Source organism: Micropterus dolomieu, linkage group LG21, assembly GCF_021292245.1.
Source record: "Micropterus dolomieu isolate WLL.071019.BEF.003 ecotype Adirondacks linkage group LG21, ASM2129224v1, whole genome shotgun sequence".
Lineage (NCBI taxonomy): Eukaryota > Metazoa > Chordata > Actinopteri > Centrarchiformes > Centrarchidae > Micropterus > Micropterus dolomieu.
This window is the reverse complement of record NC_060170.1, coordinates 989,330-1,004,558: the sequence shown is the minus strand read 5'-3', so window position 1 is coordinate 1,004,558 and position 15,229 is coordinate 989,330. Positions and strand designations below refer to the sequence as shown.

General features: G+C 41.2%; 1 protein-coding gene across 1 annotated transcript in view; it reads left to right on the top strand.

The window, feature by feature from the left end:
• Nucleotides 1–15,229, top strand: part of mamdc2a (MAM domain containing 2a) — a 77,145-nt gene that overhangs the window by 31,837 nt on the left and 30,079 nt on the right. Inside the window, exon 7 of the mRNA XM_046034029.1 lies at nucleotides 3,137–3,283. Coding sequence (XP_045889985.1) covers nucleotides 3,137–3,283 — 147 coding nt within the window. The remainder of the gene's footprint in view (nucleotides 1–3,136; nucleotides 3,284–15,229) is intronic.

Below are 15,229 nucleotides of genomic sequence, written 5' to 3'. Positions count from 1 at the left end.
TTCAATTTCAATACCATACACCAAAACAAGGTCGAGGGTGTGGTTAAAACAGTGAGACGGTTCATGAACACTCTGAGAGAAGCCAATGGAATCTAACAGAGAGATAAACGCAGTACTGAAGCTGTCATTCTCAACGTCCACATGAATATTAAAATCCCCTACAATAATAACTTTGTCCGTTTTAAGGACTAAAGTTGACAAAAACTCTGCAAATTCAGATAAGAATTCAGAGTACGGACCAGGTGCTCATACACTATAACAAAAAGAATTGGTTGCAGTGATTTCCAACTTGGGTGCGAAAGACCAAGAACAAGGCTTTCAAATGAGTTATAATTTAGTTTAGGTTTAGAGCTGATTAGTAGGCTAGAGTCGAAGATAGCTGCAACTCCACCTCCTCGGCCTGTGCCTCGAGGAATGTGAGTATTAATATGACGGGGGGGGGGTGGATTCATTTAGGCTAACATATTCTCCATCACCCAGCCAGGTTTCAGTAAGACAAAATAAATCAATATCATAATCTGATATTAGTTCATTTACTAGTACACCTTTAGAAGAGAGAGATCTGATGTTTAAGAGTCCACATTTAATTTTCCTGTTAGTTTGCACTATTGCTCTTGTGGTTTTAATTTTTATGCACAGCTCCTCTTCTGTTTACCTTTGATTTAAATAACTTCAATGGTCGGACACTATAGGATTTTCACTAAGTAACTCCTGAAATGGAGGAGCAGAGAAGTGTGTTAGACTGCGACTCTGCGTAGGGTTTTGGGTGGGTAACTGCTGAAAAAGAAGGGCAGAGAAGTGTGTTAAACTGCGACTCTGCCTCCTGGTCTCAACTCTGGGTTGTCATGGATTTGGTCCACTAATAAACTTGGCCAGATTTCTAGAAATGAGAGCTGCTCCTTCCCAAGTGGGATGGATGCCGTCTCTCCGAATCAGACCAGGTCTTCCCCAGAAAGTCTGCCAATGATCTACAAAGCCCACGTCGTTTGCTGGACACCACCTCGACAACCAGCGGCGGAATGACGACATGCGGCAATACATGTGATCACTGGTCAGATTTGGCAGGGGTCCAGAGAAAACGACGGTGTCCGACATTGTTTTTGCATATGTACACACCGACTCAACATTAATCTTAGTGACCTCTGATTGGCGTAACCGGGAGTCATTACCGCCGACGTGAATAAAAATCTTACTGTATTTACGTTTATCCTTAGCCAGCAGTTTCAAATAAGACTCAATGTCGCCCGCTCTGGCCCCAGGGATGCACTTAACTATGGCCGCTGGCTTCGCTAACTTCACGTTTCTCAAAAAGGAGCTGCCAATGATCAGAGTTGGTTTCTCAGCGGGTGTGTCGCTGAGTGGGGAAAATCTGTTAGAAACGTGACCAGGTTGATGGTGCCCCGTGGACTTTGAATGCTTACGACTATTCCTCCTTCAGATAGTCACCCAGCCCCCCCTTGCTGGCTGCACAGGGGATGCCGGGGGACGGCTACCACAGGCTAACTCAGGCCGTTCCGCACTGACTACCGGGGACTGGCTAGCTACAGTAGCTAAAGACTGATCTACCAAGGTGCAGAGCCAGACTTCTAAATCATTGAGCCTCGCCTCCATGTCTATAAAAAAATAAACTACACTTATTACACGTACCATTACCGCTAAAGGAGGCAGAGGAGTAACTGAACATCTGACACACCGAGCAGGAGAAAGTAGGAGAGAGAGAGGGAGAAGGAGAAGCCATCGCTAGCTGCTAAGCTAAAGTCGCTAACGGCTAAGCTAAAGTACTGTAGCGTCAACTTTTGAACAACTATGAGATTGAACAGCAGTCACTAAAAGATGGAAAGAAGTGTGAGTGCTTAGGCAAAATTACTGTAAGAATAAGTGTTTAGCGGACAGTTGGCCGTTGTAATCTAACAAATGTAACTGGTATTTAGCGAGAGCAGCACAACACGGTACCAACACACAAGCACCAGAAACAGAAATGAGTCGACACGCTTACCGCAGTATGTCAGCAACGTCCGTGGTCTTTAAAAGTCTATTTGTGCATTTTTAATCAAATACCTTTCCACAATAAATTCTTGTAAAGTTCTTAATTTTAAGCATTTGATGAAAGTAAAAGTAAAAGTTATTGTAAATCGTCCATAAACATTATGATAGTTACCAGTTAAAAAAAACATTTCATAGTGATCACCGCAGATGAAGGGGCATCTTAACTAAATTTAACTTTCAGGGGAATACCGTTATACATCAATACATCCTTACTTAGAAAATATATAAGAAAGTTATAAGAACATGGCATCAGATTACAAACAATAAAAGACGTTTTATGCACAAGGAGAGGCAGTTAACAATGGCATGCAATACTTCTTTTGTCCTCTGGGGGGGACACTGGTCAGCAGCGAAAGTTGGTTAGTTAACAAATGACAATATTTCTGAACCTAAAATAAATGCTGGAAATTTGGTGAGTTAAAGATTAAAGAGCACTGCAAAATTAACTTATTTATGGATTCTTCTTTTCCACGCAGTATCTAACAAGAACATGGTAATAGAACTACTCAAATTATAGTGGCAGGCCACTAAGTAACCTAAAGATTATTTAATTCAAACAAGGTAATAAGGCAAGTTTATAAGGAGACCACATTCTTGTTCACACAAAGGAAGTTGAGGCCGTTCCTTTCTTGGCGTCTGGCTTTCCTCACCAGTTTCACAACTGGGTGTGAAAAGGGAAAGGGCATGTTAAGAGTCCATGTTAATGGCTCTTTGGTAGGGTAGAGAATCAAGACTGAAGAAAGGGGTTCTTTGATGTCTGAGGTAATCTGAAAGAGGAACGTCGTTACCATAACTTTTGGTCTTGGGGAATGACTTTGTGTGGGGGTCAGTTTAGAGTTTTATGACCCTTGTCCAAAAAGGTCCTGATAGTCTAGTTCAGGATGAGGTTAGTCTCCGGACAAGGTCAATATTGTCATTTTAACAGTCAAGCATAGAGTCTGTTATCTCAACTTCACTGGAGGTGTCAAAACTGCCCCCACCCCCTTCTCTCATCTCAAAGAGAGATTCCAGATTATTCCTTTTGGTATAAAATAATTAAACCAACACTGGCTGGTTCACTACATTGGAGATGCTGTGTTTTGTGTTTCAGAGCCGACCTTTGACCCCTCTATAGCCAACTGTGACTTTGAGAATGGGCTGTGTCTGTACTATCACGAGAAAGAAGATAGCAAGGTGTGGAGCAGAGTTTCAGTCAAGCCTAATGCATACAGGATAGGAGACCATACCAAAGGAACAGGTGAGTGACACTGCACCACACACCTAGTACTGCTAGGTCCACTTTTATCTAATCTGGCGTACCAGGCATTTTCCTGGGTGGCCGACTTTGGGGGTCGGTCGTATGGCAATACACTGTATATATTTTTAATTCCTAACGACCGGCCCATAAAGCAGCGGACACGGCATATTGGTTAATTTTCTATAATGGCCCAATCACATCGCTTAATGGGCTGGCCTCATCTCTCCTACTTGTCCTCTCTGTGTCTCGTGACAGATAGCATGGCATTACCAGTTTGGTGTTGTTTAAATTGTACAGCTGTTTACATATCTTTGTCAGGGAATTCCAACTATTCTGGATCTGAATTTATGTTAATACCCAGCCTAATTAATTGTAAAAATCTCTTCCTATGTCATTGTCTAGTCAAGCCTAGTCACCTCCAATGAGGTGCATTGGAGGTGAGAGACAGTAGTAGCCTACTTCAGTATAGATTGTGTACTGCACAGCCACCTCTGATCACCAGTCAGTCAAGAGCGAGGGAGTACACTGGTCCACTTGCACTGATACCTCAGAGACCTCGAGGTGAACAGGTCCTGGAGGGATGATAGATTGCAGGCTATTTCTGAAATCCACAACCATATCCACTGTTTGTAAGCAATGAAGCAAATGAACGCACAAACGTGAAAACCACCTTTTTTTCGTTTATCATTTCAAACCAAAAATGAAGAAACGGGGGGAAAAGAGCCATTTTCTGTTTCTGAATCCAGCAACGAAAAACGACTAAAGCAAATTCAAATAACGGTTCGGACGAAGGTACGCTTGTTTTTTTGGTATAATTAACAAAGGCAGAAACCAGAAACAGGCCGTTCTTCTGTTTTTTGAATTTTGGGCCCGAAATGAACATTCAGTTTGATTTTTCGTTTTTATTGTTTTTTTTTATCAAAACAAAAATACTAATTTATTACTCAATAATTCCTTTCATTGGTGGGTGGGACTTCATCAACCTCTTGCTTCTGATTGGATAGTGTGCTCCATCACTAATCTTTGTACTTAAGGCTACTTTTCAAAATTAAGGGGCTCCAAAAGAATTTCCATTACTGCTGTGGTTCTCCCTCTTTGCCTTAAGACAATGCAATGTCTACACAAAAATATACACTTAGTTGACAGTTTATTAGCGAAAACTAATTAAGTAATGCAATAAATCCATGATTAAGAGATTAACAGTTTTTATGAAGTGGTGATCAGTTTGTGATGAATTAAACAAAGGTATTTCTGTTATTTAGCATTACAGATTAAGGCTTATTTTAATACTGTGGACAGGAAAGTGTTCTCAGTATTATAAAGATCGATGGCATCGAACCAACAGCAAGCACACCAAAAGGATTTACAAAAAATGACCAGCAGGTGTCGCAATGCACCTCCCTCAGCTGTGATCACCTGGAGCTACTTAAGAAAACAGCTCCACTGAGTTCATTCTGCAGTGTTTAAAGATTAATCACACCTGATATGGTCTAGTTAGTTTATGTCTACTCAAGACTGCCTACATTTGAACAAATTTCTGAGTAAGAGAAAGGGACTTTGCACTTTTGTAGCCATAGATTATCATTTAGCACAGTTAGCCTTTATCCATCAATACCGGTACCTGATGTGATTTTAAAAAATAGCATGATAATAGCAGATTATAGCAAATAGCAAATAGCAGATGCAACCCAATAAGACTAAATAACTATATCATAATTTATTATTAAGCTTAGTTCTGGTTTCACTAAATTTGCAATTAAAAGAGGTTTCCCACATCAATGATCAAACGAGAACGTCAAGGCACACCACATCTTAATTGTAAATAATGTAATCATTATAATAATTGTAGCCTAATAGCCTACGTTGTCATTTGTGTTGATTAAACTTGTACCTCGGTTGGATAAGTAAGACACCCGTATACTGAAATGTGTCCATCTGAGTTGATGATAAATGATATGTGCCTTGATTTGGAACCAGGTGCGATCAAGAAGTTCCCAGGAGTCCTGTTATTTAAACTGTTCCAACACCATCTGTAAAATGTGATGGGATCAAATATCTCCTCCGCTGTGCCTCAACAGGTGAAGAGGAAGAAGTCACAGTGCCCACTTTGAACGGTCTAACTGCGTGGCGTGAAGTGCGTGCCATGTTTTGGGCACAACATGCAACAAACCAATCAGATTTGCGTGCGCTTGCACCTTGGCGCATTGCTATCATAATAGTGGATGAATGGCGCATTATAATACATTAATTGACTGAACAGCAGATTCACAGCGATATAAAAACTGCCTCATGAAGCCAAATGTTCCTCTGCAGCTCTGTGTTTATCAGTGAAGCAGACTGGAGTCTGTTAACAGACAGACAGATGCTGTCTCCTCTGTGAAACATCTGGATCCTCACTACCCTGCATTATTAGAAACTATGATGAACCGGTCGGGGAGTCACATCTCTCCCCTGCAGTGGTTTAATTATTTTGTGTTTTATTGCTGAATGAGTGTTTTCTTTAATGATTTACTTTCATGATTAAAGAGGCTGCTGCCAGTCATTTAAAACGTTTCCATGCGCAAAAAAGTTGCAACAAATATCGTGGAGCATTCAAGAAGCAAAAAAAATTAAAAATGTTATAAACTTGACATAACAGGACAGAGGAAACTCTCCAGAAGGCAGAGCATTCAACTTTTAGCTTCTGAAATAATTTAGACGCTCTGAGGGGGCTCAGGATTGATCAGGAGGACGCTGCTTTACTCCAGTTTCAATGGACGTGTATGTGAGAGCTTTTGGATATGGAGAAGAACACAGAACATGAACTAACATTAAATCCTGACCGATCCTGTCACTTGTCAAGAGATTCTAATATTAAGTTATGTTGCTGTGCCTCGTGCGTAAATCGTGCCTCGTGCGTAAAGTGGAGTAATGCACCACCAAAATACCAAAAAACAAACAAACAGTGAAATACTGTGCCGTTGACTTGCCGTTTGGTCAATGGTACAGTCGCCTTCTGTTGCTTCAAAATAGGAATGTGCCAACAATTTGCCTGAGTGACCACAGCTTATTTTAAGAACAACACTCCCATGGGCGCACAATTTGCTATTTAAACAACATGGCCGTTTGGTGTGAAAATGACAACTGCGTTGGTTAAAATCTCTCTCACACAGTCCAGGTTCATACAGAGAAACAGTTTGGAGTAAAGCAGCCATCCTCCTGATCAGTCCTGAACTGCATCACAGCATCTAAATTATTTCAGAAGCTAAAAGTTGAATTGTAGTTCCTCTGCAGAGTTTCCTCTGCCCTCTACCCTGTTAATAACTTCAGCTTTTTATTTTTTGCTGCTACAAATATCCCACTATATTTGTTGTGACTTGCGCACATGACCTTTAAAATGACCGACAGCAGCCTCTCTGATCATGAAAGTAAATCATTAAAGAAAACACTCATACATCAATAAAACACAAAATAAAGAAACCAGTGTGGGAGATGTGACCCACAACCGGTTCATAATTTATATAAACGCAGCGCAGTGACAATCCAGACGTTTCGTAGAGGAGACTGGTCTGTCTGGTTACAGACTGGAGTTCCGACATTTCACTGATAAACTACAGAGCAGCAGAGGCTTCATCATCAGAGGTGGTTTTTATATCACGGCCACACTTAGGCTATTTCCATATCTTCTTTCTGCTGTGAGTCTGCAATTCAATCAGTCAGTTGTTTTTTTATTCATAATACGCCATTCAAACGCTATTATAATAGCAATGCCAAAGTACAAGCGCACCTGGCTTTAAAAGGGAAATGACACTGATTGGTGGATTGCATGTTATGTCCTACACACCCATGACTTATTCACAGACTAAGAATGACTCTTTTGAACCATGCACCCGGCGCCAAGACAACTATTTCTGCCGTCAAACTAGCAAAATTGGAGTTGGACACGCCCCAAACGCAACTGCGCTACGCGCTTCACGCAGTGAAGGACCCTGTGTATAGAAAGATTTGCCCCTTCGCCATTTTTCATCTCTGATGCACTGGCATTTGGGTTCTCCATCATGATAATACGCACGCTCACAGAGGGAGTCAGTAGTCTAATGCGCTTTCTATGGTTACACAGGAAAAAGTGGTCACAGGAGTGTACATATGTTAGTAGGCAACTACCTGGTGGTGTTTTATTAAAACTAACAAAAGACACAGTGGAGTAGATCATATTTTATCACGTTCTCTTTTTTGGCTTTATGTTCATTGCTTTTACATTACGTTTATTCATTTAGCTGATGCTTTTATCCAAAGCGACTTACAATTGCTATATAATTGCTATATATGTCAGAGGTCGCACGCCTCTGGAGCAACAAGGGGTAAAGTTTCTTGCTCAGGGACACATTGGCGTCATGTTTACATAAAGCAGCTGTTTTATTTACAAATTCGATAAAACCTGGGCAATAGTAATTAATAATAAAATATGATATGGCTATTTAGTCTTATTGGCTTCCATCTGCCATCATGGCTATTTTTGAAAATCACATCACATTTAATTCAATTATAATAATTTAATATTCTATGGGTACAAAGGTGCAAAACCCCTTTCTCTTACTGAGAAATATGTTCAAATGTAGGCAGTCTCGAGTAGACAAACAACTAAGCCCAACTAGACCAGGTGTGATGAATCTTTAAACACTGCAGAATTAACTCAGTGGAGCTGTTTTCTCAAGTGGCTCCAGGTGATCACAGCTGAGGGAGGTGCTGCTGGTCATTTTTTGTAAATCCTTTTCGTGTGCTTATTGGGTCCGTGTACGTTCTGATAGTTTGTTTTTTCGTTTGAACCAATAAAAGAATAAACGAGAAAACCACCTTTCTTTCATTTGTAGTTCAAACCAAAAACAAAGAAACGGAAAAAAGAGCCGTTCTCCCGTTTTTGGTTTCTGAATCCAAAAACGAAAAACCACTAATCCAAATTCAAATAATGGTCCGATTTTGGTTTTATGAAACTCATAACTGGCATTTTCCGTTTGAAGATAGACGTTAAGAAAAGAAAGACCGGTGAGCCAGGTGACCCGGAAGTAAGAGTATAGATATTAAAATAAAAGCCAAGCGTTTAGAACGGTCGGATCTGTAGCATTATGCAGCACTAACGTTATACCAGGGTGATGTTAGATGAAAATAAATAAATAAACCTGGATCGAGAGAAATACGTTATTATGATGATTATAACATTATGATTACATGCACTATAATATTGTGCATTTATTCATGTAAACAGCAGTCAGGAGTCACATTTTTTAAGCGCATTGTTTGGTGCAGTATAGTTGGTAGGCTAATATAGGTTAACCTAAGAAATGATTGTGTGTGCAGAGTTGTTACTGTCAGTGCTATATTTTAATATTAAATAAATATTTAATGTGGTTTCCACCGTAATGAACCAAGCTGTTCCCCCTTTCTACCAACAGGTGGCAGGATTTAACTGAAGGTCTGTACTGTGTCTTTATGTTTTGAATCCAGATTACTGATACAGACGGATTTATTGTTGTTCATTTCATTTGGTTTGTGATATTTATGTTTTATTTGCAGTCTAGTTATCATCTTCATCATTCACCCTCAGCCCAGAGTTAAACCTGCACGCCCTTCTGTTCTGACCTGGTTCTAACACTGCTGTCAGCTTCTAGCAGCTCTGACAACAAACGCACATCAGAAATGTCCTACAGATCTGATCATTCTACAAGCTTGGCTTTTATTTTCATTGTTTACTATTACTTCTGGTTCCCCTGGCCCACCTGTCTTTATTTTCTCAACATCTATCTTAAAACCGAAAAATTAAAATAGGAATTTCAAAACACCAAAATTGAATGAAAAGAATGGCTCTTTTGTTCCCGTTTCTTAATTTTTTAGGTTGAAAAGGTTTTCTCGTTTGTGCGTTTTATGGTTCAAACGAAAAAAAAAAAACTATCAGAATGTACACTGACCGTGGACTCATTCCCACCAGAGATGAGTCCAATGAGGGTGGTGTCATCCGCAAACTTCAGGAGCTTGACCTGTTGGCTAACTGCAGGAGGTCCAGGAGTGGGTCTCTGATGGATTTGAGGTTGGACAACACAAGGCGATCTAGTGTGAAACAGGCTTTGAGCCCAAACACAAGACACTGAGAGCCACTCGTTCAGTTTGCAGCATTTAATCAAAAAACACCAAAACAGAAAAAAGCAGTAGTGTAGTCTATGTGATACGCAGGTATACGCCGTATACCCACTAGGAAAGGTCAAGGATTTCCGTATACCCACTTAAAATAGCAAGATGATACATATCTAAGGGGCGGCTGTGGCTCAGGTTCAATCCCCGGCACCTCCAGGCAGCATGTCAAAGTGTCCTTGGGCCCCTGGCGGCTGTTCCGTAATGTAAAAGTGCTTTGAGTGGTTGAAAAGACTAGAAAGGCGCTATACAAATACGGAGCATTTACATATCAATAAGGTTTTGTGACACCCCGTCTGTAATGCGAAGCACTGACTTGTGGGGCTTCCGTGGCCTGTGACCAGGATCTGACGTCACCTACTAAACAACAACACAGCTGCCTGATGGTCTCTCGGTGCAAGTTAGCGGTAACACTTTATAATAACTACACAACATGAAGCATTAGTCATGTATTAGTAAATACAGAATTCATCATTTATCAAGCATTGTACATACATTAATACACATTAGTAAGTCATTCATAAACACAGTTATAAATGTTTTATTCTTTATTATCCACACACTATGAACCAGTTGTTAAGTATTAGTACATTTTTAATTCATCATTTATAAAGCATTGTTCTTACGTTAATACACATTGGTAAGTCATTTATAAACATAACCTCAGCAAAAAAGAAAGGTCTCCTCACTTTCAACTTCTTTTATTTTCAGCAAACTCAACATGTGTAAATATTTGTATGAAAATAAAAGGATATCAACTAAGACATAAACTGAAATTGAAATTGTAATAGAAAAATGTGTCCCTGAACAAAGGGGGGTCAAAATCAAAAGTAACAGTCAGTATCTGGTGTGGCCACCAGCTGCAGGAAGTACTGCAGTGCATCTCCTCCTCATCAACTGCACCAGATTTTCCAGCTCTTGCTGTGAGATGTTATCCCACTCTTCACCAAGGCACGTCTAATTTCCTGGACATTTCATTGTCTCATGCTATATGAATTGTTTTTAAGTGGACACAGGGACAGGACATATCCTGTACCTGATATGGAGGCACTGATTGCTTGTCTAATTGTTTGAATTTTGTCTGTGAAGAAGGAGGCAAATACATTGCAGGGCCTGGTGGACAGAAGGTCAGAGGCTACAGACACAGGAGGGTTGGTTAGCCTGTCGACAGTAGAAAACAGGGCACGTGCATTATTAGTGTTTTTGGTGATGATGTCAGAGAAGAAGGACCACCTTGCATTTCTCAGTTCTAAATTATAAATGCGAAGTCTCTCTTTATAGATGTCATAATGAACCTGGAGATTTGTTTTCCGGAGATGGAGAAGACTACTAGCACACTGTCCTGGGAAGAGTCATGAGTGCTATTTTCAGCCAGGACTAGGCACATATCAGACAGAGCTTTTTCGCCATTGCGGAGCGGGAAGGCGGGTTGTGCGCTGTATTTGTGACACGTGTGTCAAACCTGGAGGACTTAGAACCAGCGGTGGAGGTGGACGGTGAGGGGGGTTTAGGTTGGAGAAAATGGGAGTGGAGTGCGGGAAGGTGCGGGGAGTAAAATGGGAGAATAGGAGTCTAACCAGGTCTTCCATGTGATCAGTGAAGTCCAGAGGGGAGAAAGGGTGTCTGGAGACCTAGATGGGGATTGGGGGGGTAGAGATGGTGAATCCTCACTGTTGGTTTTCAGTGAGGGAGGTGGAGGCTCTTCCTCTTGGCTCAGATGTCTCCTGTGATCAGAGCTCTCTGCTGGCGGGGGCTGAGGTGGCTCTCCTTCAAGGTTTCTGGTGTGTTGTGTTATGTCTTCTTCTTGTTTTGATTCCTCTTGTCTCTTGTCCTTGGCAGAGGGAACAGATGAGTGACGCAGAAAGTAAAACAGGTTTGAGCTGAACAATTTTACTCCTGACTTGTTAAGGCGAAGTCCATCTGCCTTAAAAAGATGTCTGCGGTCCCACAGAAAGTAAAAGTTTTCGATGAAAGGCACTGAATGGACAGTACATGCCGTTGAGAGCCACGTGTTCAATACCATCAATCTCTCAGCTCCTCTTTGGATTGGCGGTATAGGGCCACTGATAAACACCTCAGCATTCAAAGAGCTGACTGTGTTCAACAGATTATTAAAATCCTCTTTCAACACTTCAGACTGTTGCTTCACAACATCACTGGTCTCGATGTGCAGTATTATGTTTTTCACAGTAGGATGTTCAGCCACGATATGCAGGATACTTTCTGCCAAGTTCTGACTTCGGAAAGCAGAGTATTTTGGTATTTTGGTGTTCTTACTGCACATGCTTCTTACATCGTTTACAGCAGAGTCACCCACAATCAGAGTTTGAGGCCCAGTCGTTAGCTTTCCCTGCAGCCTTTTACTTTCTGATTTACTCTCAGTCCTTACCCTTCTGTGTGAGGACGGGAGGTTATCCAGGTCATCAGACCGAGATCCAGGGTCCTGCAATAGTGATGAAAATCTGTTCTGCTGTTGCACACTCGGTTGTTGGGGAGGTTTGTTGCTAACTCTCCCTTTCGCAGCTGTCCACGGCTGTATCCTACCAAGAACAGGGGTTGAAGAGGCGCTCTGCCTGGATGATAATGCAGGCCAGCCAGTCGCATCGCAAATCTCAGGGCGCTGGGTTCTGCCTGTTACTCGTCCTCCCATTTCCCCAGGAAATGATTTACTCTTAGGCTTTGCACCAAGAGCGTTCCAGGGAGGACTCCCACTCCCAGATTTATTACCCAGTACACAGGCCTCCTGCTTCTTGGTAGTCTTGTTGGTGCTAATTAGCCGTGTGTTAGCATGCTCTTGTCCACCGTTTTGGGTCCACAGTAAAGAGGTGTCATTCCCAGATAGTCCATTCACTTCTAACCTGTGGATCTTGGTTTCCAGCACAGTAATTTTTGTAGAAGTCGTCCATGGAGAAGAGGGGCCATCTTATTGCTAATTAGCATTAGCTATAGCTCCAGTCACTGCAGTACAGGCTAGTGCTATTGATAGGCCGCACTCGCGTAGCACTAAGATCGTAAAAGTTTTCAAAGTATGGCAAGAGCCAACTTTATCTGACAGTCCCAGTGATTTAAGAGCTGCTGATTTCTAGCAAAAAAAAAGAGAGTTTAAGCAAAAGAATGCAAGGAGAGGCAAGAGCAAGCAGCAAAGCGTCTATCTGTCTGCACTGTAAGAAAGCAGGAAGTAAAGGGCCAGTTTGATTTGATCATGTTCAACAATAGGTCTCCGGAGGTCGAGCAAAGGTCAACGCACAGGAGACTGCAGAGACACACTAAAATATAAAACAGTATATCAAGTAAAACATCTTTTTTACTTTAATTTTGTACTTTTGCCATCTGAGCTAAGCAGTAAGCAATTATCAGTCTTAAAACACAGGCCATCAGAGTTAAAGCACAGGCGAATAATTTTATCAAATGGTTTGCGTATGTGTCAGGCAGTCAAACAGTATCTATGAAGGCCCCCCAAGAACCAGAACCAGTTGCTTCCAGTGTCCTCATTCGCACAATACCACATAAGGGAGGAGGATGTCTTCCTTGTATATCACAGCATTAGTCCGACCATCACCCCTGGTGAGTCAAAAACGCGTCAGTCAAGAGCAGTTTTTGCCAGTCCTGTCTGGTCCTGCGAAGGTGGGTTTGTGCCAATAGGTTGCCAGTGATGTCCGTTATGGACCTGCCTTACAACAGGCCTACAAGCCCTCAGTCCAGCCTCTCTCAGCCTATTCCGGACAGTCTGAGCACTGATGGAGGGATTTTGTGTTCATGGTGTAACTCGGGCAGTTGTTGCCATCCTGTCCCTGTCCCGCAGTGGTGATGTTCTAATGTACCAATCCTGTGCAGGTGTTGTTACACTGCGAGGACGATGAGCTGTCTTTCCTGTCTCCCTGTAGCACTGTCTTAGGCATCTCACAGTATGGACATTGCAATTTATTGCTCAGGCCACATTTGCAGTCCTCATGCCTCTTTGCAGCATGCCTAAGGCATGTTCCCACATATGAGCAGGGACCCTGCGCATCTTTCTTTTGGTGTTTTTCAGAGTCAGTAGAGAGGTCTGTTTAGTGTTCTACGTTTCTATAACTGTGATCTTAATATATGAGTTGTTAATGGTTCATAAGATCATTTGGAAAGTGTAAGAAAATTATTACATAACTACTTGTTTTTTGACATTCCCTAGGATGAATATAAACAATCTCAGCATAAATCATAAATCTACCAGTGGCAAAGCCCAAAGGATGCTATTAAGACTACCTGAAAGTAGGGCTGCACGGTTAATCTAATTGCAATCTCAATGTCGTCGTGTGATAACATAACCACAAAAAGTGTGTGATTTAATAAAACAGAAAAAGTGTATATTACACTTCACTATTCTCTGTGTGCGCTGCAGTCTGCTCATTATCTCTGCCCACGGGCAGAGGCTCTAGCATGTGCCCCTAAAAACAGATAAGCCTACGTGCATTGAGAAAAATGATAAATGAGCAGTGTTCGAGTAACTTTTAAGATAACAACCTACTGTATCCCCCCTCACTTCCCCTCCGCTAATTGTTCAAATAAACATGAAATTTTTCAAACGAACTTTTTAAAGGGGACAAATAATCCAGCCAAAATTATACTTGATGCGTGTACACAGAGGGAAGTCTTACTATTATTATTAGTGTAACATGGAGGCAGTGATGTTACCAAATTGTCATGAATTTTTGTACTTACTCTTTTCTCTGGCCAACAACACTCAGCAATAGTTGTTAAAATATGACTTAGGTTCGTGGGTTCACCATTGGTTGTATTATCCTAATTATCTTGCATCCTCCACATAGTATTTTAGGTTTCGTCTCTTACTTAGATAATCAACTGCAGCAAGCCAACTGATCTGCCACTTAACATCATACTGAGCAAAACCCAACACAATGGTCTACAATATTGGCGTAATATCAGTAGACACAGGCTCATCCCTGTGTTAGTTGTAGTAAAAGATAATAATAATAATAATAATAATAATCTTTATTTGTAGAGCACTTTTCAAAAACAAGTTACAAAGTGCTTCAACAAGTGCAAAGACAACGATACAATACCCAAAAGACAACAATACAAGCAAGAAAACATTGAAAAGACCAAAATACACATTTAAGATAAATATAAAATAAGTAAAATAGAATAAAATAAAAGGGATAAAATAAAGTCAAGATCGGGAAAGGCTCTCCTATAAAAGTATGTTTTAAGAAGGGACTTAAAAGAGACTGACTCAGCCGACCTGATTTCCTCAGGCAGGCTGTTCCAGAGCCTCAGAACCCTGACAGCAAACGCTCTGTCCCCTTTAGTTTTCAGTCGGGACTCTGGAACAGACAACAGACCTCTGCCCGAGGATCTCAAGGTGCGTGCTGGTGCGTATGGGACTAAAAGGTCAGAAATATAACAAGGCGAGAGGCCATGAAGAGCTTTAAAAGTGATCAATAAAATTGTAAAGTCAATTCTAAAACATACTGGGAGGTATTGAAGTGTATTGAAGCTAAAATAGGACTAATGTGGTCATATTTCTTTGTTCTGGTTAAAAGCCTGGCAGCTGAGTTCTGGACAGTCTGGAGTCGATCAATAGATTTTTGGGTTAAACAAGTGAAAAGGCTGTTGCAATAATCCAGGCGTGATGACATGAAGGCGTGTAAAATGGTCTCGGTGTCCTTAAAAGTTAACATAGATCGAATTTTTGCTGTATTTCTAAGTTGATAAAAACATGATTGAACAAGCTTTGTGGTGTGCTGCTCGAAATTCAAATTACTATCAAACCAAACACCAAGGTTC